The 21,422-nt window shown below is 49.4% G+C and overlaps 1 protein-coding gene across 1 annotated transcript; it reads right to left on the reverse strand.

The window, feature by feature from the left end:
- Positions 1–441: 441 nt before the first annotated feature.
- Positions 442–1,400, reverse strand: LOC125103225 (PDZ domain-containing protein 11). The gene is made up of 2 exons (XM_047735134.1): positions 852–1,400; positions 442–693 (listed from the first exon to the last, which is right to left on the reverse strand). Exon 1 carries the CDS (start codon positions 1,320–1,322, stop codon positions 900–902), a length of 423 nt encoding a protein of 140 aa, XP_047591090.1. The 5' UTR covers positions 1,323–1,400; the 3' UTR covers positions 442–693; positions 852–899.
- Positions 1,401–21,422: the final 20,022 nt, after the last annotated feature.

Genomic DNA, 21,422 nt, shown 5'->3' on the forward strand with positions numbered 1-21,422 from the left:
TCTATGTCCTCTTTGGGTGGCCCATTTTTGCTTCCTGCTCAACAGAACACCCCAGATTACAAGACCCAATTTGCCCTAAGTCTACAATTCCCACTGATGGGATTAAAGGGGCTGGATCCATGGCTATTCCAGAAGTCCCATCCAAAGAGACTTAGAGGCAGCAAGATGACTAGAAGGGAACTCATCTCGAAGCTGAGTTTGCTAAGTATTCACAATGATTTTACTTAAAATCTAAATAAATATAGGCAAGTTTCTTTTTTTTTTCTTTTTTTTTTTTTTTTTTTCCTCAGCATTGCCTTTTACTTTGGAGGGCGGGAGGGCAGGGGAGAGAAGAGGATAGGAGGAGGGAGATGGGGAAAAACAATCCCAGGGAGTCTCTGGAGGGTCTGAGACAGGTAGTACAACAATGGGATGAGATGGAAGGCCCCCAGGATTCTTTTCGCTACTGATTTCTAGACTCTGATGAAAATGAGAGGACAAATGTGTAGTTGGTTAGCACGCGGTAGTCAATAAACATCAGTTGCCTCAAGATTCTTTCTTCTATTAATTTCTAGACTCTAGTGAACATGGTGTGACATGTGCAGTTGTCTAGCACGTGATCCCCAATAAATGTCAGTTGCCTTTTCTAGCCGGGCTCTCCACAGGCTATATCTAGAGATCTCCATTCTTCCCGTTTCAGGGAATGAAGCCCACCTACAGAATGAGGGAACAAGAAGTACAAAAGAGTCTGGGTAATGCAGTTGGCTAGATGGCTTGGTGTCGGGGCCTCACTGTGTCCCCAGCCTCCCCACTCCGCTCTGCTAGGGTGGGGCTGAGAGTAGAGTTTCCCAAGAGGCTTCCCTGAGGCCTAACAGCTTGTCCTAGAAGATTCCATGTGGAGCGCTATGGGCTGCAACTCTCTAGTGTACAGTCCTCTCTTTCTGACGATGATAATTGTAGGGAAAGAAGCGGACACGCATGCTGATCTCACGGGCTGTCTTCAGGATCTCAACAGCCTTGCTGTGTTCAATGTCTTGGAAGTCCACATCATTCACAGCTAGGACTTGGTCCCCTTCCTGAAGTCCTGCCCGATGTGCATCCGAGTCAGGAATAACCTTGGAGATAAAGATTCCTAGTTGGGAGGCCTTTCCTCCTCGGATATTAAATCCCAACTGAGCTCCAGGGGGCTTCTTCAGTGTGACGATTCGGGGCAGAAACTGGGTCAACTCATTGTTGTAGTCTGGGTGATACACCCTCTCATGAGGCGGAATCCATGCTGGGGGATTCTCATAGGCAGGCAGGAAAACCACGGGGTAGTCATCGTAAGGAATTCGGCTGTCCATCTCCAGCAAGGCCCCGCAGGCCTCAGGAACCTCAGAAGCCGCTCACCGCCGATCCAGTGTGGAAACCGGAAGCGGATGCTCCGGTGGGTCGGTGCAAGTTTCTTTTTAAGTGAAGCAATGTTGATTGTCTATATGAATGATGATTTTCCTTTATTTTTTTTTTAAGATTTTTTTTTTATTTATTTGACAGACAGATCATGAGTAGGCAGAGAGGCAGGCAGAGAGAGAGAGGAGGAGGCAGGCTCCCCACTGAGCAGAGAGCTCGATGCGGGACTCAATCCCAGGACCCTGAGATCATGACCTGAGCTGAAGGCAGAGGCTTTAACCACTGAGCCACCCAGGAGCCCCGATGATTTTCCTTTATAAAAAGGGACATTGGGGGGCGCCTGGGTGGCTCAGTGGGTTAGGCCGCTGCCTTCGGCTCAGGTCATGGTCTCAGGGTCCTGGGATCGAGCCCCGCGTCGGGCTCTCTGCTCAGCGGGGAGCCTGCTTCCTCCTCTCTCTCTGCCTGCCTCTCTGCCTACTTGTGATTTCTCTCTGTCAGATAAATAAATAAAATCTTTTTTTTTTTTAAAAAAAGGGACATTGGAAGGGACATATGGAAATGATGGAGGAGAATCTCTCCCAATACTAATTTGTACTAGTGCCATGAAGAGGAAAATCCACTGAATCAACAACCAAGATGGTAATGGAATGGGAAAGGAAGTGATGCTTTAGATGGGTAGTCAAGGAAGGTCTTTTTGAGGTTTCATGTGAGCCAATGTCTAAGAAATGAGAGAAAGCCTGTTGCATTGCCAGCAGGGTGATGAGCACTCCAGATAGAGGGCACAGTCATGCAGAGACCCTGAGATAGGAATGAACCTGGGGTATCTGGAAGACTGAGAGCAGTGGCTGAGGGGACAGAAGGATAAATCAGAGTCATAAGGCCACCAGGTCCAGACTAAAGGGTCTCACAGGTCATGGTAAGGAGCTGGATTTCATTCTAAATGCATTGGGAGCCACTGAAAAGTTTTAAGCAAGAAACTAACCCAATCTCTTTGTTTTTAAAGGTCACCTTAGGGGCACCTGGGTGACTCAGTTGATTAAGCGGCTGACTTACAGCTCAGGTCATGATCTCAAGGTCCTGGGATAGAGTCCAATGTTGGGCTCTCCACTCAGTCTGCTTGTCCCTCTCCCTCTGCCCCTCCCCCTACTTGTGTGCTCGCTCTCTGTCTCAATTAAAAAAAGATCTTTCTAAAAAAGATAACCTTAACTACCTCTCTAGAATTCATTCATTCATCCTTCCATCCATTCATTGACAAGAATTACCATGCACCTATTGTGTGCCAGTCTGTGCCAGGAACTGGTAGTTCAGAGTGAAGTAGGACATTACCCTCCTCTCCTAAATAAACCTCAGCACTGATGAAGAAACAGACATAGAGATGCCTTAAAGGCAGGATGGCAAGTGCCATGGTAGAACTGTGTACAGGATTTGACTGTGGAGGAAAGGCCAGGGGCCTGAGATTGGGAACAGAAAAAGCTATTGGTTAGAGCAGTTATTCTCCAAATTGAGTGCTTCAGAATACCCTGAAGGGATTGCTAATAATAGATTGCTGTTGCACACATTCTCCCCACACAGATTCTGATTTGTCCAATCTGGACTGGGGCCTGGGAATTTGCATTTCTAGCTAGTTTCCAGGTGACGCTCATGCTGCTGATCCAAGGAGTACACTTTGAGAACCACTGGGTAGGAGGCTCTCAGCTTCTATGAACCAAAATATCTAGTTCTGGGAATCATTTCAGCACCCAGGGTCTTGGACAGTTCCCGGCATCCCCCTTCAGTGTTTCTCTTCCACCCAGGTGTGAGACAGGGGAGTCTGCTGAGAACAGGTGAGAATGGTGATTTTGCCACCATCTACCTCCATCAGCTTCCCCTTGATTTCCACTCACAACCCCTTCCTCTCCCCCTCTCCCTCCCTGGAAGGCACATCTTCGAACTCTGTCCTGCAACTGAAGGAGCAATTTCACTCTCAGTCGCTTTCATTGATTCCTTTCAGGATGCAGAAGACCTCAGCCACCACTGAACACAGTTTCCATTCAGCCAGCCGACAGCCCTCATCTCCCTCCTTCTCAAAACTGTGCCTAGGGCTGGGGGATTCCAAGTCCCCAAGCCTTCACCCAGCCTTCATCTGCATGTCATAGGCTTTATTCATTTCACCACCCTAATGGTCAGACATCTCACCCTCTTCCCCTCTTCCCCTCTTCCTGCCCCCTGCCTTTCTCTGTGCCATGAGTGTACCCTTCTCTCCCTATCATTTTTCTCTAGTTCCCTCCCCTCCTTACCCCTTTGCCCATACCCTTCTTGCTAAATTTGGTCAGCTCTCCCATGAAAATCTAAATTGCCAGGGTTCCTAGTTATCTTGGCCCTGAGTCCCTCAAAGAGGTGGGGCTGAGGTTTCCAACATCAACCAGAGCCCAAATTTCAAAATTAACAAGAATTCTCCAATTTGGGGTTTTCCCAACTATCCTCTAAGACCAGAAATATCCTTGGAGTTTCAGTGGGCAGCAGATCACTCCCCTCTCCTCCACCAGATTATAAACTCTGAGAACATGGAGCTTCGCTACTCAACAGTGAGATGATATGCTCCCCACAGTGTCTAGCACCTAGCCCCTGCTCAGTAAATGGCCCCTTTATTATTACCAGTGTCACGATTGCATTATTAGTGTTATGGTGCCCTCCCTTCCTTGTGCCTTGCCCGGTACTCGGCACATAGGGTCTCAAAGCCTTCCAGGTAAACACATAACAGAATGCAGAGTTGTCGTTCTCACCTTGATAGTCTCGCCTCCTACAGCCTCATTCGCCTGTAACAGTTTCTCCCTCATTTGCCTTTTTTTTTTTTTTCTCCTTAACTGTCGCTGTGTTCCGAGCCGGAGCATTTGAACGATTTTTGTGCAATAACTCCCCACCCCCAATGCCCAGATCTTGGAGGCCTGGGAGATTAGTGTCAGGAGATTTGGTGGGTAATGGGTTCTGGGCAGTAGCAAACGGCCCCCTTTTCAGAGATACAATTATGCAGGTTACACTTCCCTGGCTTCAGACACAGCTATGGACCTCAGGGAAACTCGTGTCAGCAAGTACGGTGCATGGGGCCACATCATATAGAATATTCTCCACTTGCTGTAAAGCTATTGACAAATATATAAGAAACAAGATGGTTTTCTTTTCCTTCTTTTTTTTCCCTCCTTTAGCCAAATACTGCAGGCCCTCGTGAGTCACAAAAGTTTTGAGATATTATTCAGGAATGTAGGAGGAAAACTCCATATTTCCCCTTGTCAAAGGTTTGGTTTTCTTATTTATTTACTAGCGTGCCACTGGGTAAATTGAACCCTGAACAACATTAAAAGGAAATAAACATATCTCTCAGCTGCTCACGGACCTGGCACTCACCAGGGAACTGGGTTATCAGCAAGCCTCCCCAGCCAAGGATGAAGTCGCAGCCTGGAGGTGCAGTGAGGGTCTAGGGGCCTACAAAGCAGGGGACCTTCAGCAACCCGCTCTAGGTGTGTCGGAGATCCCCTCCCACCCACTGGTTTCCAAGACTCATGACAGACACCTGCACTCAATGTCCACAGCAGTTCCGTGCACACAGAATGGCTCCCTTTTAATCCTTGCCTTTGTAGTACTTGTGCTTCTCGCCAACCCCTACACACACACACACACACACACACACACACACTCCAGCAATGACAAACAAACCAGAACCACAGGAGGAATGTCATCTCAGAGTCATATCTGCATGGTTGAAATCAGAGGATGAGATGCATGAGAGCATTCTTATGGCCTGTTTACAGTCACTGAGAATCAATACTTACTTTTGGCAAAGAAATACACACACACACACACACACACACACACAAACACACCCATATATATAGCTATGGTGGATGGATGGATCCCTCTCACCCTGAAAACCATGACAGATGGGTTTTGCTCAGACCTCTATGCATTTTAAAGGTGCATTTAAACTCACTAAATTAGAATTTGGGTCGGTGGTGGCACCCACTCAGCCCTGGCCTGGCCTCCTCTCTCCCTCAGCAGGGGGGCAGCCAACCAGGGCTTCTTTCAAAATTCAATCTCGCCTGAGTGGTGTGACTGCTTCTCTCTCTGTTTCCATAACAAGAAAAGCTGGGCCCTCTCCTCAGGGGGCAAGCCTGCGCCAGATGGGTTTATGCGGGTGAAGGCAGAAGCCCCACTGCCCCGTGATCTTCAGAAGCTTCGACCCCACCCCAGTTATGACTCAAGGCTGATTGGGATCAGGGCAAGCCATCCCACACAGGCTCCAGGAATGCAAAACCCCTTCTGACACTCATTCTCTTGCTCAAGAACCTGCAGTGGCTCCCAGTTACCCAGAGCAACTAAGCTTCTCAGTCGCAAACCATAGGCAGGGATGGAGATCCAAGGCCCAGCGGGGCTCGGCAGGGAGAGTATAGTGATTGACTGGCAGGGTCTGCCACGGATGGAGGTGGGAGATAGGAAGCACAGATGCCAAAGAGCTGTCTTCCCTGGATTCCAGAATTAAGTCCAAATACCTCTGCTGCTCTTTCAAATCCCTCCACTGTCTGGCCGCTCTCTAGTGTTGTCACCTCCTTCTCTCCAACAAGGCCACCCCTCTCACACCAGGCTTCACACTCTACTGGCATGGGTGGCCTCTGTACCCACATCCTGCTGTCATCTCTCCATTCTTTGTCTATGAGTTTGATTCCTACTTCTTCCTACGGTCCAGTTCAATTCTCCCTCCCCCAAACAGCTTTCTTATCTGCTTCAGTCTGTGCTGGGTCTCAAGGCACTGAAGGATACTACCGCATATTAAAATATCTATGTCTTTGGCATTTTTCCTATTTCTAAGTCTCATCTCCCCAGCATGATTGAAACCTTCACCCCACCATCACCTCCAAATAAGAATCACATCTTAATTTCTTTTTGCACACCCTCAAAGCACTTCACACAACCTGGCCAAGGCCCAAGACCCAGAAGAGGACTTCTACAGGCTTCAACAGGTGCTTTGAGATCTCTAGGGTCTTAGAAACCAAAATTGTGGGGCCAAAGATGGAGTCAGAGGGGCCCACCCTGGAACGGAGTTCTCTTGACCCAAATTCCATCCTTGACTCACTGTGCTACCTGTGGCTTGGGCACAGCTTAACGCAGTTTCTGAACCTTGAAGTGTCATCTGCAAAATAGATAGCCACTTTTTGCCCCCTTCTACCCTGCCCACAAGGCAAGGGGCAGAGTTTCAATTTCCCCTCTGCCACCATCAAGCCAGAGGCACAGCGCCGGAGACCAGGCCTCCCTGAGCCCCGGGGTCCTTCCTGAAACATTCTCAAAGGAGAACGGTGTTCAAAAAGGGTTTGCTCTCTTCTCCTTGGTCCTACTCCCTGAAGCACAGTGGAGAGTAATTGGGGAGGAGGTGAGGAAGGGGGAGGTGGGAGAGATGTGGGGCCCAGCATCTTAAGTTTGGTACCACTTGCCTTATGCTAGAGTTTTCTCTCTCTCTCTCTCTCTCTTTGGTTGTTGTTGTTGAAAGGGAGGGGGGGAAAGGACAAAAGAGAGAGAGATCATCTTAAGCAGGATCCACACCCAGTGTGGAGCCTATCATGGGGCTCAATCTCACAACCCTGAGATCATGACCTGAGCCGAAATCAAGAGTCAGATGTTTAACTGACTGAGCCACCCAGGTACCCCCAGAGTTCTCTTATTCCCCCTCACCTCTCCTTGGGCTAAGGAAGAGTTTGGGAAGACAGATGTGCTCTACAGGGTCCATAAGGCAGGGGTTATAGGAGCCCTTGGGCCTCCACTGGCTGAAGGGGGTAGATAACTCTATGGCCTGGAAGTCAGTCATGGGACAAGTCAAGGGAGTTAGGGAAGTCTGAAGGCCCAGTGGCCTCCCTGAGGAGCAAGGTCAAGTGGAGAAGGGCTGAGAATCAGTTGGAGGATCAAAGAGGGGTAGAGAGCAGAGGTCTCCCAAGCCAGCAGGGCCCTAGTCCTATTAGTCACTGGCCCCTCCCAATCAGATGTACATTGATCCTTCTTGGCCCCACACAGGGACCACAACACCTCCCTTCCCCCTATACGCAGACCACAGCTGTTCTGCCCCACCTTCTCCCAGGTAGTCACGTGGGAGAAGAATCACCACAAATGGTGATTACAAAAATGATGGGAAAATATCTGTGGCAGAGTTAAGTGCAGAAAGCAGGACACAGCACAGTATATGCAGTGAGAGTACCATAGTGTAAAAGATGTTGAGAAGCGATAGCCAGCAGACGAAAAGCCTGGGTTTAGCAGACGATAAGCCCAGCTCTGTCTCTTCCAAGCTGTATGAACTTGACCAAGTATTGACCTTTCTGTGCTTCAGTTTCCTCATCTGTAAAATAGAGATGACTAATATGGCACCCCCTCTACACCCCGCAGTGAGTTAATCTTCAGAAAGCACTTAGCCCAGTGCTTCATATCACTGTAGAAGCCTCTGGGATGGAAGCTCAAAATGGTGCAGACTTTTATCTCTTTGATTTCCTGTTTTATCCCTGCACCTAGAATACCACCTAGCACATGGAGACATCAGCAAATTATGTATGAATGAATGAATGAATGTTGGTGGGAGGGGAGACACCCAGATCAATCAGAGGCTGCCACATGCCCACTCTCGGGGAAAGCAAACACACATTCTGTGACTATGTATGTGAGTCTGGCTTTCCACAAACACTGAGCCTTCACTCTCTGCCTGGCAATGTGCTATGGGGTGGCAGGGGTACCACGTAGGGATGAAAGAAGCCAGGGCCCTATGGTAGAGACTGATAACTATCTTCTTTCCTTTCTCCTCTTCTAGCCTACTCCTGGAGCTTTTGGCAGGTCATAGGGCTAAATAGAAAAAAAAAGACTACATTTCCCAGCTGCCCTTGCAGTTAGACATACTCACATGACTCAATTCTGACCACTAATATTTAAAAGGGATGTGTCAAATGAGAGTTTCCTTAACAGACAGGCGGCACTCACTCTTCCCCTGGTTGACTGCAAAGTGAACAAAATGACTGTAATTGGAGCAGCCATGTTAGACTATGAGGGGACATTGGTCATGAAAGCCATCTGTCACAGAGCAACAAGATGGTAGGAGCCTAGATTTCAGAGGACCCAATGGAGCAGAGCCACCATATCAGCCCTGGATGCCAGACTTTCAAGAAAGAAAGAACTAAAACCTCTAAATTGTATAAACCAATATTTTTAGGGTTTACTATTATCTGCAGCCCATCTCAATCTTAACTGATGACTCCCCCATCACTGGAAGCTCATAGTCAACTAGGGGAGGCACCTAAGAAAACAGACCAACTCTGCTGAGTGAGGTAGTAAGAGACAAGCATGGGGTACTTACTGTAGGGAGTACACAGAGGATGGGGGACCACAATCCAGCTGGGAGGAGGGTGTGGGGGGAAAGTCTCTCAAAGAATGGGGAGGAGTTTTTAAGATGGTGGGAGGTGGGGACAGTGGGGAAAACTCTGGGAGGGGAAGGGAATTTTGTCCCAAGAGACCAAAGAAGTTTTTCCAGAATGAGTGGAGTCAGACTTTGATGAGAGGGACTATGTCAGGCCAAGGCTGGGAGGAAGGACATTCCTGGCTGAGGAACGGCAAGTGGCGAAGAGGCGATGGCTGACGGACAGGGATGGTCTGGAGTCATTTGAGCACCATGTGTGCATAGGGATGGGGTAGGAATCAAGGCAGATGAATTGTGAGTGTTTTAAACTCTGGTTGGAGTAAGACTGGAAAGCTCTGTACCAAGTGGCTAGTGTTTCAAGTATGTGATATGTGTAAACTCCCTCAACCTCACTATAACCTGATGAGGCAAGCACTCTTAGAATCTCCTTTGCAGATGCAGAAATTAGGTGAAGGAAGATTTAAATCCCTTGCTCCAGACTGTATAGCAGTGAATGACAGGGTTCAGATTGGAGTCTGGGCAGTGGGACTCCTCAGCCCATGTGCTTCCCTGAGACCCTATGCATTCTCTCAAAGCTGCAGACTTCACAGGGATTGGTACTCTTAGCCCTTTCCCTCCACCTGCACTGGCACACCTCTGCCTATCCACACCTGGCATCCTCTGCAGGCTCATATTGGCACCCATCCTACTTATGGCAATGCCAGGAGATTTTGATCTTGGTCCTAAAGGGAAAGGGAGAGAAGGGTCTCCTGGCCGGGGGAGGGAGGGGGAGGGGGGAAAGGGCAGCAAAATCCAGAGCAGCCAGAGAGAAAGGCACATCTGAAAAGGGGAACCTGGATTTATTAAGACAGGGTCCTCCTTTCATTTTAGGGGGGGGATTTCCAAAAGGAAACTTCCAGTACCTAATCTCATTTGTACAATAGGGATGTAATGACCATTTATACATTAATGCTTTTCTTAGGTGTTTCCATTTACCCCGGCAGGTCAACTCTATGAAGTTTCTAATCTCACCGTCATTTTACAGACAATCTGAGGCACAGAGATGGGAAGTAACTTGCCTGAGGTTGCCCGGCTCATAAATGATGGAGCTGGTCTGCGTGACCCCCAAGCCCGCTCGCACTCGCCTGGCTCTTACTAAGTTCTCTGTCAGAGATCTTTTTATCCGTGATAGAATTCTGTTCAGATGCTGCTGCCTCCTCCCTCCCTCCCTTGCCCCTCCCATCCTGCTCCCACAATCTGTAGTCAACATATGCCTCGAAAAGGCGACAAAGCCACAGACGTCCTCAGAGGTTTAAAAAAAAAAAAAAGTAGTATTATTATGCAAGAGCTGAGAGAATCATTGTTACAAACACCCTTTGCCTTACTCAGTCCCGGCACGCTTGGAAAACCCGTCCTAAAACAGGAATCTGAGTGCCTTCGGGCACCGAAGACTTTGGACTGGTCCTCCTCCATCCCCCGCCTTAGGGAAGGAGGCCTCTTAAATCCGCGCTGAGCCGGGGAAGGGCCCCTCTGGAACTGATGGAGAGGCGCGCTTCCCCCGCTCTGGCCACGGATTTGTAATAACCTCTTGGCGGGGAGAGGCCCAGAGCAGGGGTGCGACGCCACGTTAGTGCAGGGGTGCGACCTCACGCCCGTGCAGAACGCGCCCCTCACTCACCACGCCGCGTGCCTCCGTCCCGGGCGTGGCGGGCGGCGGGCCCACCCCCTCGCCCCGCTGGCCTCGCCAGCACCCCGCCCCCCGTCCCGGGTTCCCAGGTCCCTCGGTGCCCCACTGCCCCGCCGGCCCGGCTTCCAGGGCTCCGCAACATCTCCCGGCCCACCTGCTCCAGACCTTGTGGCATTTTAAGCCCCAACTTGAAGCTGACTGATGGCTGGCTGCTGGGCGGCCCACACGTCTGGAGTTCTTCCCGGGAGAAGCCCCAAGTACAGCCCAGTAAATCAATAAACAAATTAATAAGCAAATACTGCTGTCTGCCGAGCCGAACTGGGACTCCCGGGCGAACAGATTTCAAATCAACACCAGACGGCCACAGGGCATGCCGGGAACCGGGGCACCTTTCGGGGTGGAAATTTCAAAGTTCCCCGCCCTGGCCCCCAGCACTCGAAGCAAGACTGGGGGCGGCAGCCCGCCCGGAGCTGAGCCGGACGGGGGCTGCTACAGAGGAAAGCCCCGTTGCAGCCTGAGTTCACCTTCATCCCCAGTTGCTCCCGTGGGTCCCCTGTCTCCGGCCGAGAGAGAGGCTCGGGCACAGCTGGCGGCAGCTTTGATCTGGGTCCCACGGACGATGATGACGTGGGTGACAAAGGAGCCTTGAATCACAGAAGGCACCAATTACGGGAGTTGGCCCCTTATTGCCGACTGGCGGCTCCTCGCCATAGCCGCTGCAGAGGGGCTTCTGTTGCTGGAGGGGCGTGCGCAGGGAGGAGGAGGGGCTGGCAGCCAGAGGGAAGCCAGGTGACCCCCGTGGACGCCACCCCCATGACCCCATTTGTGAGAAGGTGTGCAAGCAGGGGTGCCGGTGCCTGGGGAAGACCGGAACTCCAGCTCTGGCACAAATCTCGGAGCTAGCCCCCTCCCCAGGCAGCAGAGCATCCACACCCCCACCCCCCACCCGGAAAGTGCCGAGGGGCCAGGGTCAGGATGCAAACAGACGGGCCTGGACAGCTGAAAATAGACTCAACAGGACCTCCAGAGAACTCCAGCCAGGAAGCCTGCGGCGCCCTTTTCTGAAAGGCCCTCCAGAATGCTCGTGTCTTCTCTTTTGTGCTCACAAATGCCACCCAATCGCTGTGAGGCCACTGAAGCTGAATAATAAGGCAGAGAGAGTGTCTGCCTGGGGCGCTGGCCTCTGGGCTGTCTGCCAGGGCTGTCAGGCCGCCCAGACTTCAATACCAACAGAGCTAAGGGACAAGAAAACAGTTCCTGTAAAGGCTTGGATGCTGGGGAGGGAAATTACCTGTCTTGTGAAGTGACAGAGTTCAGTCTGCCCGAGGCCTTCTGACGTGAGGCTGTTGCAAGGAGGCCCTTGTGGGCAGGCTCTCCCCCACCCGGTGGGACCTAATCATGCCCACAGTCGGCAAAATGGGCCTTGTAAGCACTGCGCTGCCTGGTTGCCTATGGCTCATGCTGCTAATGAGCCTGGGCCCACCATTTCTTCTGCCGCCATTGGGGAGGGGTCTTGTCAAGCTGCTACAGCACTCAGCAAACACTCTTCAGAAGGGAGGGAAGATGACAGCCCCAAGCACCCCAGGACACGGGGAGAATTCTGATCATGCAGTCCACGTGCTGACCAACCTCCGGTGATCTGCCTTTGGCTCACAGAACCACGTCAAGACTCGCGAACATTCCAGTATTCCTCTGTGGACTCAGTCATAGGGTGCCCACTCTGTCCCTTTGAGGAAGGTGTCCAGGTGGTGACAGTGAGCGAGACAGACATGGTTCCTACCCCACCTGAGCGTGCAGTAAGAAGATGCCTGGCTTCCAGATGCAAAAGGTGGGCTGGGGTGGGTAGAGTACTCTCCAGAGGGAGGCTGGGGTTTCAACAGGACTTAGAAGCAGGCTGGGTTGGGCTGGGAGCAGAATGCATTGCAGAGGGTGGAGAGGAGGCTGGCAAAGGGCAGAGGCCAGGATCAGCCAGTCAGGGAGAAGAGGAAGCCATCCTGCCCAGAGGGTGAGGGTGTGAGGCAAATAGAAATCTGTCCCGCTTCCAGGCCAGGAGGAAAGACAGAGGGCCCAGACCCAGGGCCTTCCTCCTGCCTCCAGAGCCACTTGCCTCATTAATTGGCATACCACTGCCCAGCAAGCTCAGGCCCGCACTCATCCCATACCAATCACGACATGAGAGGAAGAGAACAGGGTTTGGAGGAAATGCCAGAGGAAAAAGAGATCAGGCCCAAGGCAGCTACCTTGCTGGCCCCAGAGAAGCCAACAGAAGGTACGTAGCTGGGGAGCGCAGACCCAGGGGCCAAATCCTAGCTCTGCATCTTAATAGCTGTGTGGCCTTGTGTGAATCACTTCCCTTCTCTGTGCCTCAGTCTCCTCATTTGTAAAATGAAGGTAAAAACAGTATCAATGTTCATAGGTTGTTGTGGGAATTAGGTGAGTTCAAGTATATGAAGCACCTAGAGCAGCTTCCAGTGCCCAGTAAGAGCTATGACTTTTACTCTGAGGAAACAAGGCAGCTGGACCTCCTCTCAAGGAAGGTGTCCTGGGCCCAGCCACTTCCGCAGTGTAGGCAAAGGAATGAAAAAGAAAGAAGAGAAGAAAGGGGGACAAGTAGGCATGGAAACACAGGCTGCTGCAGCAAGCTCAGGCCCGCACTGTGTTTGCTGAGTGTTGTAGCATTCTGACAACTAAAGGCCCCAGGCTTTTAGATGAACCATGGCACACAAGTGGGAACCCACTAGGCTCTGACATGTGTGCATGTATGCACATATATGTGTGTGTAAGAGAGAGATTTTTGTACTGTCGAATGCACTGATCTTAAGTGTACTGCGTAGTCAGTTTTTACATATGTGTACACTTTTATAATCACTACACAGGTCAGGATAATATTTCCATCACCCCAGAATGTTCCTACGGGGACATGGCTTTTAACACAGTCTTCATCGAAGCAGGGAGCCCACACCCCAACAAGGCATGAATCTACTGGGTGCCACTTCTATTTTATCTCATCCTTTTCAATTTGGCTTTGTGCGTGTACTTTATAATGCATGTAATACATTAGCACAGGCGTGCATGTTTAGAATTAATAGGTAAACATACATTTGCTGGGAATATGAGCTGAATGTCTCTCCTGCTTGTCCCCTAGGCACTTGGTGACTAGCTGAATGTCTCTCCTGCTTGTTCCCTTTGCCTTCCTCCTCCACCCTGCCCTGGGGTTTTCGGTAAGATCTGGCTAGTGCGAGGGCTGACAGGAGGACAGGCCAGTGAAGGAATTTATTTTCAGGCCTCTCTCCCTGGGGGGCCACCTCAGATGGCTGTGTCCCTCACTGGGCAGCTCCTCACAGGTTGGCTTTCTCCCTCCAAATTTTGACAGTCATTCCCTCCCCTCCCCAGCAGACGGAAGGATGGCCTTTGCTCTCCTTACCACACTGTCCGTAGTGGTTCCTTTGTATATAAACTTTCTTGGATCACCCTAGTTTGAATATGACATCTCTTTCCTGCTGGGACCCTGGCTGATATACAGGCACATCCTAATAAACGTCTTATCCACGGGGATATGTGCTCAAAACATTTGAAGATCACTGTTCACTGTGTAGTCAGTTTGTCCAGAAATCTGGACCCAACAGGGCAGTCTTCCTATTCCCAGAAGAGATGTGAAGGTAGCCGTTTCCAGCATTTGCTGCCCCCTCCTAGCAGCAGGTGTCCAGTCCACTTTGGAGATGGAGTGGCCCAGCCCACACTTGTGGCTCACCAAGGGTTCCTCCATTGGGATTGGCCCGGAAGCAACCTCCGGTTCATTCAGCTGCCTTGCAGCCTCCATTTCCTGCCGGTGAGGGGAGTTTGATAGTTTGCTTGCAAAGGTGCAAGCGGGGTAGGGAAACCCACAAGGCATACTGTAGTACCCTCGGGCTGGCGAAATTGGAGAACCCCTAAGGGAGGAGCAGTGTGGAGGGGGCTGCCTGGCCTGGGTAACTGTGGATACAGGGATTCGACCAGCTCATGGTAACCCCGCTGGGGGGATCTGGGTTCCTAACCTCCCTGTCCTCCCTTTTTCCTCCAAACCCAATAGGAAGCCAGAGGTCATGGGAGCCCTTGGATATGTCCAGAGACAACAGCTTTCCTGGCCAGGCAGCGGGGTGTGGAAAGGTGGGATTCAGATCTGGAGGGACAAAGGGAAAACTTCCTGCCCAGCATCAGAAATGACTTCTGTTCCCAAAATGCTTTGCTGCTACCCCCCAGGGACCCTGGTCCCCCGGGTGCTCAGGGTGACCACAGCACAGCTCCATACAGCTCTCCAGGTACAGAGTGGGAGGGACTCTTATCCCAAGGAGAGGCTGGAGGAGTGAGTGGAAGTTTGGAGGAAGAAGTCTGAACCTTCCCAGCAGGCAGGTGGAGGCAGCTAAGCAGTGATCTGGCTGATTCGAGGCCTGAGCCGGCATCCAGCACAGATGGACAGAATCTCTCTGATTCCTCACAGCCTCAAAGAGAGGAGGCGAGGGAGAGGGGAGGCCACAGATAAAAATGCCGCTGCCTCCAGCAAGTCATTTAGGAAGAGCTCCTGAGCCTTTGTTCACTGCAAATACACAGAACTGGTTCTCACTTCCCCTGGAGCGAAGGTTCTGGTATTTATGGCTGGGATGGAGAGGGGAGAGGCAGCTGGCGGAAAAGGGGGAAGGGATTTCTCTCTCCCTCTCATCCCTGGGAAAACTCAGACCCCCTCAAACCCAGCTCTGCTTGTTTCTTTTCTGTGTAGCTCTGGGCAGTTTCCTGCATTTCTCTGGGCCACAGTGTCCTCATCTGGAAAGTGGCAATCATAGCACCCTCTTCCCGGGGTTCTTGGAGGAGTAAATGCGACAACACGTGTGCAAGCATATGTCCCTCACCAGAAGAAACGGAGGATGGTGGGCAAGTGCCATTTTATGGAATACCCAAAAGGAATACTTATCTCTAAATATGTCTTGTTGAAATAACAGGACCTTTCCCCCGCCCCCTACTGGTTTACTGAGTGTCTTCATGCCACGTACCCCCCCTCCCCCGCCCCGTCCCTCACCCGTCTTTGTGGGCTGCCCTGGAGCAGGGGAGAGGATGGGGGGCCAGCAGCTGAGCCAGAGATCAGACAAACACAGACATCAAGTGTGGGAACTCTGGAGGTGGGAGGACACAAGTTCGGTGTATGTCAATTCTGGGAAGGGGGAAATTGGGCCAGGGGGCGCAAGGAGTGTGCCTAAGCAGTGGCAGGGTCAGCATTCCGGGTGAGAGAAGCCTCCCAGGTAGGAGGAGGAGCCTGGAGCAGGAACAGCACCCAGGAGGGAAGGTGCTGGAAGGAATTGGCCAGAAAGGCCACATACAGGTCCTGGGATAGTCCGCACTCTCAAACACCACACAATGTGTCTGTCTGTTTGTTTGTTTTTTTTGTTTTCTGGTGGAGATTTATTTATTTGAGGGGGGAGGGGCAGAGGGAGAGAATCTTCAAGCAGACTCCTAGTTGAGCACAGACCCCAATACCAACCCTGGGCTCGATCTCACAACCTTGAGGTCACTACCTAAGCTGAAACTAAGAGTCAGACCCCCCCCTTTTTTTTTTTTAATATTTTATTTATTTGAGAGCATAAGCGGGAAAGGAGGGGGCAAGGGGAGGAGAGGCAGATGGAGAGAGGCAGACTCCCCGCTAAGCAGAGCCTGATGCGGGACTTGATCCCAGGACCCTGGGCAGATGCCTAAATGACTGAGCCACCCAGGTGCCCCACCACAGCATGTATCTTGATAACCACAGAGGTAGAGACCCTACCCCGGAGAAGCCCCTCCAAATCTTTGTCCCTCTTACTGTCTTTCTGCTCCTTCCTCTGAGCAAAGCCCCATGCCTTAATCAGTCCAGACTGCTGGTGTCTGCCAGAGAAAGTGATTCCTTCTTGTTAGCCCTGGAATCCCTACAAATTCATTCACTCATTCATTCACTCACACATTCAACAAATATTTATTGAACATCTATTACTTATGTTCACTATTTTAGGCCCTGGGGGATACATCAGTGAATGAAATGGAGCCATGTCCTAAGGTAGAGAGACAACAAACAAACAAAAAATAAGCAAAATATATAGGAGGTGTTATGGAGGAAAAGGAAGGAGAATAAGAGGATGTGGGAGGGAGGTCAATTTAAAGAAAGTGCCAGAGGGTATCTCATCAGGAAAGTGCCTTCGGAGTAAAGACCTGAAGGGAAGAAGAGAGGAAGCCATGTAGGCGCCTGGAGGGAGAGCATTCCAAGCAGTATGAACAGCAGGTACACAGACACCAAGGTGGGAGTCCCTGACATATTTGAGCAAGAGCAAAAGGCCAGCGTAGCTGGGGTAGAGTGCACAAGGGAGAGTAATAGGTGACATCAGAGTTCATGGGAGGATCAAGCTGTGGAGGGCCTTGGAGACTGTTTTAAGATCCTCCCCTCAATCAGGCCCTTAATGTGGCATTTGGTTTCCCTCTTTCCAGCCACACTTGAGTTATTTCAAAATTTCAAATCCCCTGTATCAATTAGGGTGCATTTGGCAATTAGGTTGCATTTGAAAACCCAACAATCAGTGCCTCAGATAGATCATAAGGATATATATTGTGTCCTGGACAAGTGTCTGAAGGTTGTGGGTCCCAAAACTAGTTTCACAGTTCACAGATGTCACCAAGGCCCCAGCCTCTTCCTGTCTTTTTCATTCTGTCACCCTCAATGTGTCTCCTCATGGTGACAGGATGGTTGCTACAATTTCAAGCCTCACACCCCCTCCCAACAGCTTCCCAAATAGAAATGAAAGTCTTGGACAAAGAAAAATGCATGTGTTTAGTGAGAAAACAGGAAGATTTTCTTCTTCCATATGTCTCTTATCATGGAGGAAAGAGTTTCCCAGAAGACCCAACAGACCTTTTGTTTCATTGGCCAGAATGGGGTCACATGTCTACTCCTCAGCCAATCACTGCGGAAGGGAATAGATGGTCTTAATTGATTTGTACCAATCATGATTCATCTTGGACCTGGACACATTGACTGGTGGAGAAAATTGGGGCTTTTTTAGCAAGGGAGGAGGAAAGCTATGGGGTAGATGATGGGTACTATCTACCATGTCCATCCCAGGTCCCCTCAACCACCCACCTGCCCTCCCACCCCATCTGAGATCCCTTCACCTATACCTTGGAGCCCAGCCTTCAGGGTTATTATTCCACTGAACTCATTGTTGTTCTTCCTAAATTAACATCTCTGCCTGGCTTTCCTGTCCCAGCAAATGGCAACACCATCCACTAGCCCAAGACAGAATTACATGCTTGCAATGTGCCAACAGGCGCACCAGTGATATATTGCATTAGCATTACGTTACTAGAGAATGTGATGCAAACAGAGCTCTGTGGTTTAGCTTGGCCTCTTGAAGTCTTGCCATTTGCTGTGAGAAGAACAAGTTCCCGGCAAGCTGTTATCCCTTCAGCCTGAGTCTCCAAATGAAAGAGACATGGAGCAGATATGAATCTGAGCAGAATCACCCAGCTATCCTAAAATCCTATGAGCAAGAAGGGCATATCTGTTCCTGTAGTCACTGAGAATTTTAAAGATTATTTGTCATACAACATTATTGCAACAGTAGCTGACCAATATAATGGGCATTCAGTTTGTTTCCAGTTCTTGACTAGTACAACAAGGCACCTGCTTGTAATAGGTCACCTCGTGCACCGTGTATCTTCAACTTTTCTAGTTAGTGCTGATTTGTTTTCCAAAATTTTGTACTAATTTACACCCCACCAGCAATGTATCAGAGTTTCCATGGCTCCACGTTCCTGTCAACACTTGGTTTTGTCAGATGTCTGCTGATCTGATGGGTGTGAAATTGCATTGTCTAACTCTTACTCATTCATCCCTTCCTCTGAGCCTCCTTCCCTAATTCCTTAGTCAGAACTAGGTCTGCATGCTCAACACATTCCTGGCTCCTTATGTTTGCCTCTCACAGTTCTAGTCACATGGCTTTGTGTTTCTCTTTTAGTCTATCACCAGACAGAGCCCCTGTATCCCAGGCCCAGTATAGAGATAAGCACTTAGTAGGCACTCAGTAAATAATTGTTGAATGAATATTTGATGAGAAACTTTAATGAAGCTGGTCAGCTCCTGAATGTACGAGTTGAGGCAACTGATTCATCACAGGTACAAGGTGTGTAAAATGTCAGAGACCGATTGCTTTTCATGTGGGTATCTGATTTGGGCTTTGAATGCTGCTGGTTTTTAGCTGAGAATGTGATCAGACCAATGTGGATCTCAGGAGACTAGCAGCAGCTACAGAAGTGAGTGAAAGCTAAACCCAACGTTTTGTGGGAAAATGTGATCTAAAAAAAAGCAGGTAATGGTAAATAGCTAGAATTTACTATTGTTGCACGCTATTCTAAACATTTTATACATATATGGAGGCCTACAACAACTCTATGGGGGTAATAATATCAGAGAAGGAAACAGAAAAAAGCAACTCGCCCGAGGTACACAGCTGGTGAGTGGAAGACCTTGACTGGTTTGAACTCAGGCAGTCCAGCTTCAGAGTCTGAGCTTTTAATCACCATTCTCTGCTGCTGTTCTGGAAACCACACATACCCCCAAGGCAATTGCTTTAGAGATCATGGAAGTTGGCACCTCCCAAAGATCCCTTCCCTGAAACGCTGAGAACCCATTTGGATGGCATGGTTGTGTTTGATATATCTAAGATCATATTCAAAGGTCAGAGTTCTGAGCAATCCTTGAAAATGCATCTCTGCTGCCAGTCAGAGTGATGGAAAGAACACAGATCTAGGAGCAGGGAGAGTTGGGTTTTAATCCACTCTTGGCCACAGTCTTAGTTTAGGTTATTTTTGTTACATGAAGAAAAAAAATAACTCCAAAATTCCCAAGATGAAGAGAAAAGCTGTATTATAAGGGATGGGTTGTGCTGGTGGGAGGCCCAAGTGTTGATCTAAGAACGGATGCATTGATAGGACACTTTCTGTGCCTTTCTCTCTGGGCTTAAGACCAGCATCTCATTCCAGGGTCACATTCTTGGGTGATGAAATCTGATTGGTCCAGCTTCAGTCAGGTGTTTTCCCTCAGGTCCAATCAACCGTGGGGAGGAAGTAAGATCACTTAAACCCCAGGCAAGGGGGATCATTGTGAGGTGGGTGGATATCTCTGGAAGGTGTCTAATAAAGTTGCAAATTCACTGTAGACCTTAGCGAAGCCATCTCCCCCCACCCCCCGCCCCGGGACCCAGTTTTCTCATTTGTATCTTATTTACCATTATGTTTGCTATGTCTTGCACATAATAGATATTTAACAGATATTTGTTCAATGACTGAATGGGATCAAGTCATCTCTATATTACCTTCTGACTCTGATAGTGTGTCTTCTAGAATGTTTATATGTGAGCTGTGGGGGTTATGAGAGCTGACAGTGAGGAAGAAGAGGGAGAGGAGGGTGGACAGACACTGACTGGAGGTGTCCAGGGAAGCCAGTTTAAGCAGTCCTTTCTCTGGGCATCTTTCCAGTGTCAATCCTCTGTCCTCACCAAGCAGCCTTCTGGACAGAATTTGGCTTCTCTAATGGACTTTACCCCTGGAGAGTTAGTGCCCTTTATAAGTTGAATTGGCTTCCTGACAATAGCCAGCACAGTGTCCTTTGCTAAACATGGTCTTAAAGAGATGACCCTGGATTTTTTTTTTTTTCTTTTTCTTTTCAACCCTGGATGTGATTCCAAGGTCTAGAACCCAGACTCTTCCAGTTACTATGTGACTTGGGTGGGTCACTTAACCACTTGGTACATCAAAGTCTTCATCAGAATATTTGTTCTGCCTCACTCATAGGAGTGTTTGAGGGATATTGCATGTAAAATTATCCAAAATGATTGAACTACATTTACGAAGTGCTGACTCGATGCTAGGCACAGCATTATATGCTAAAATGGAGGATTTCGCATAATCCTTACAAGAATTTTAGGAGGTACCTACTAAGATTATCCCCATTTTTTATAAATGAGGAAACTGAGGCTCAGAGGTTAAGTAACTTGCCCAAGTTCACACAGTTGATGAGCAACAGACCCAGGTTCAGAGCCATTCTGAACCACAAAGCTCCACGGCCTTTGTCAGTGGCCCAGCTATAGACAAATGCATGACAGTGTGGTGGTAATTATTATTACCAGAGCCAAAGCCCCCTTAGTCAAAATTAACTTTGAGTTTTCTGACATGGGACCTAGGAAACCAAAACTTGGACTCCAGAGAAAGAGAACTTCAGGGTATCTTTCCTCAGTAAAAAAAAAAAAAAAAAAAAAAAAGGCGGGGGCGGGGGAAGTCTAGAAAATATATGAATTAAGAAATCTCTAGGCTGTGAATGAAAGAAACTCAGCTCAAACTAGATTTCTCAAAAAAGGAGATTTATTAGCCTCCCTCTTGGGAGGGGGTGAGGGTGAGGAACCTCCAAGCTCAGGGCACTTTCTCTCTCTGGCTCTCATAGGTGTTGCTTTGTGCACGCAGCCTGCCTTCTCTCATACTTCACATGAGCTGCTTCTCCTGGAAGAGTGATCAGCCACCAGCACTTCCAGGATCACATCTCAATAGCTCTATAACTAGAGCTGAGATGGGATTTCATTTCCCAGCTAGAGATTAAGAATCTCACTGAAGCACTCCATTGGCCCAGTTCAGTCATGTGTCCTCTCCTTTGAGCCAATCAGGACAGTCAGGAGCATGTGGTTCTATGATTGGCTGCCCAGCTTGGGTTATGTGCCACACCTATGTGGTAGTGGGGGACAGTGGAGATGGCAACAAAGATATGGACTCTGGGTGGGGCGGGGCAGAGCTCTGAAGCCAGTGGTCACCCCAGTTTGTGTACTCTTCAGCTGGTGGCTCCAAACTTCTTAATCCACATGTACTAATAAAAGTCACCTGGTGGGCTGTTAGTTTCATTTTCTTGTCTTTTTCTTCAAAGGTGTTCAGGTGGTCTTC

Source organism: Lutra lutra, chromosome 6 (genome assembly GCF_902655055.1).
Source record: "Lutra lutra chromosome 6, mLutLut1.2, whole genome shotgun sequence".
NCBI lineage: Eukaryota > Metazoa > Chordata > Mammalia > Carnivora > Mustelidae > Lutra > Lutra lutra.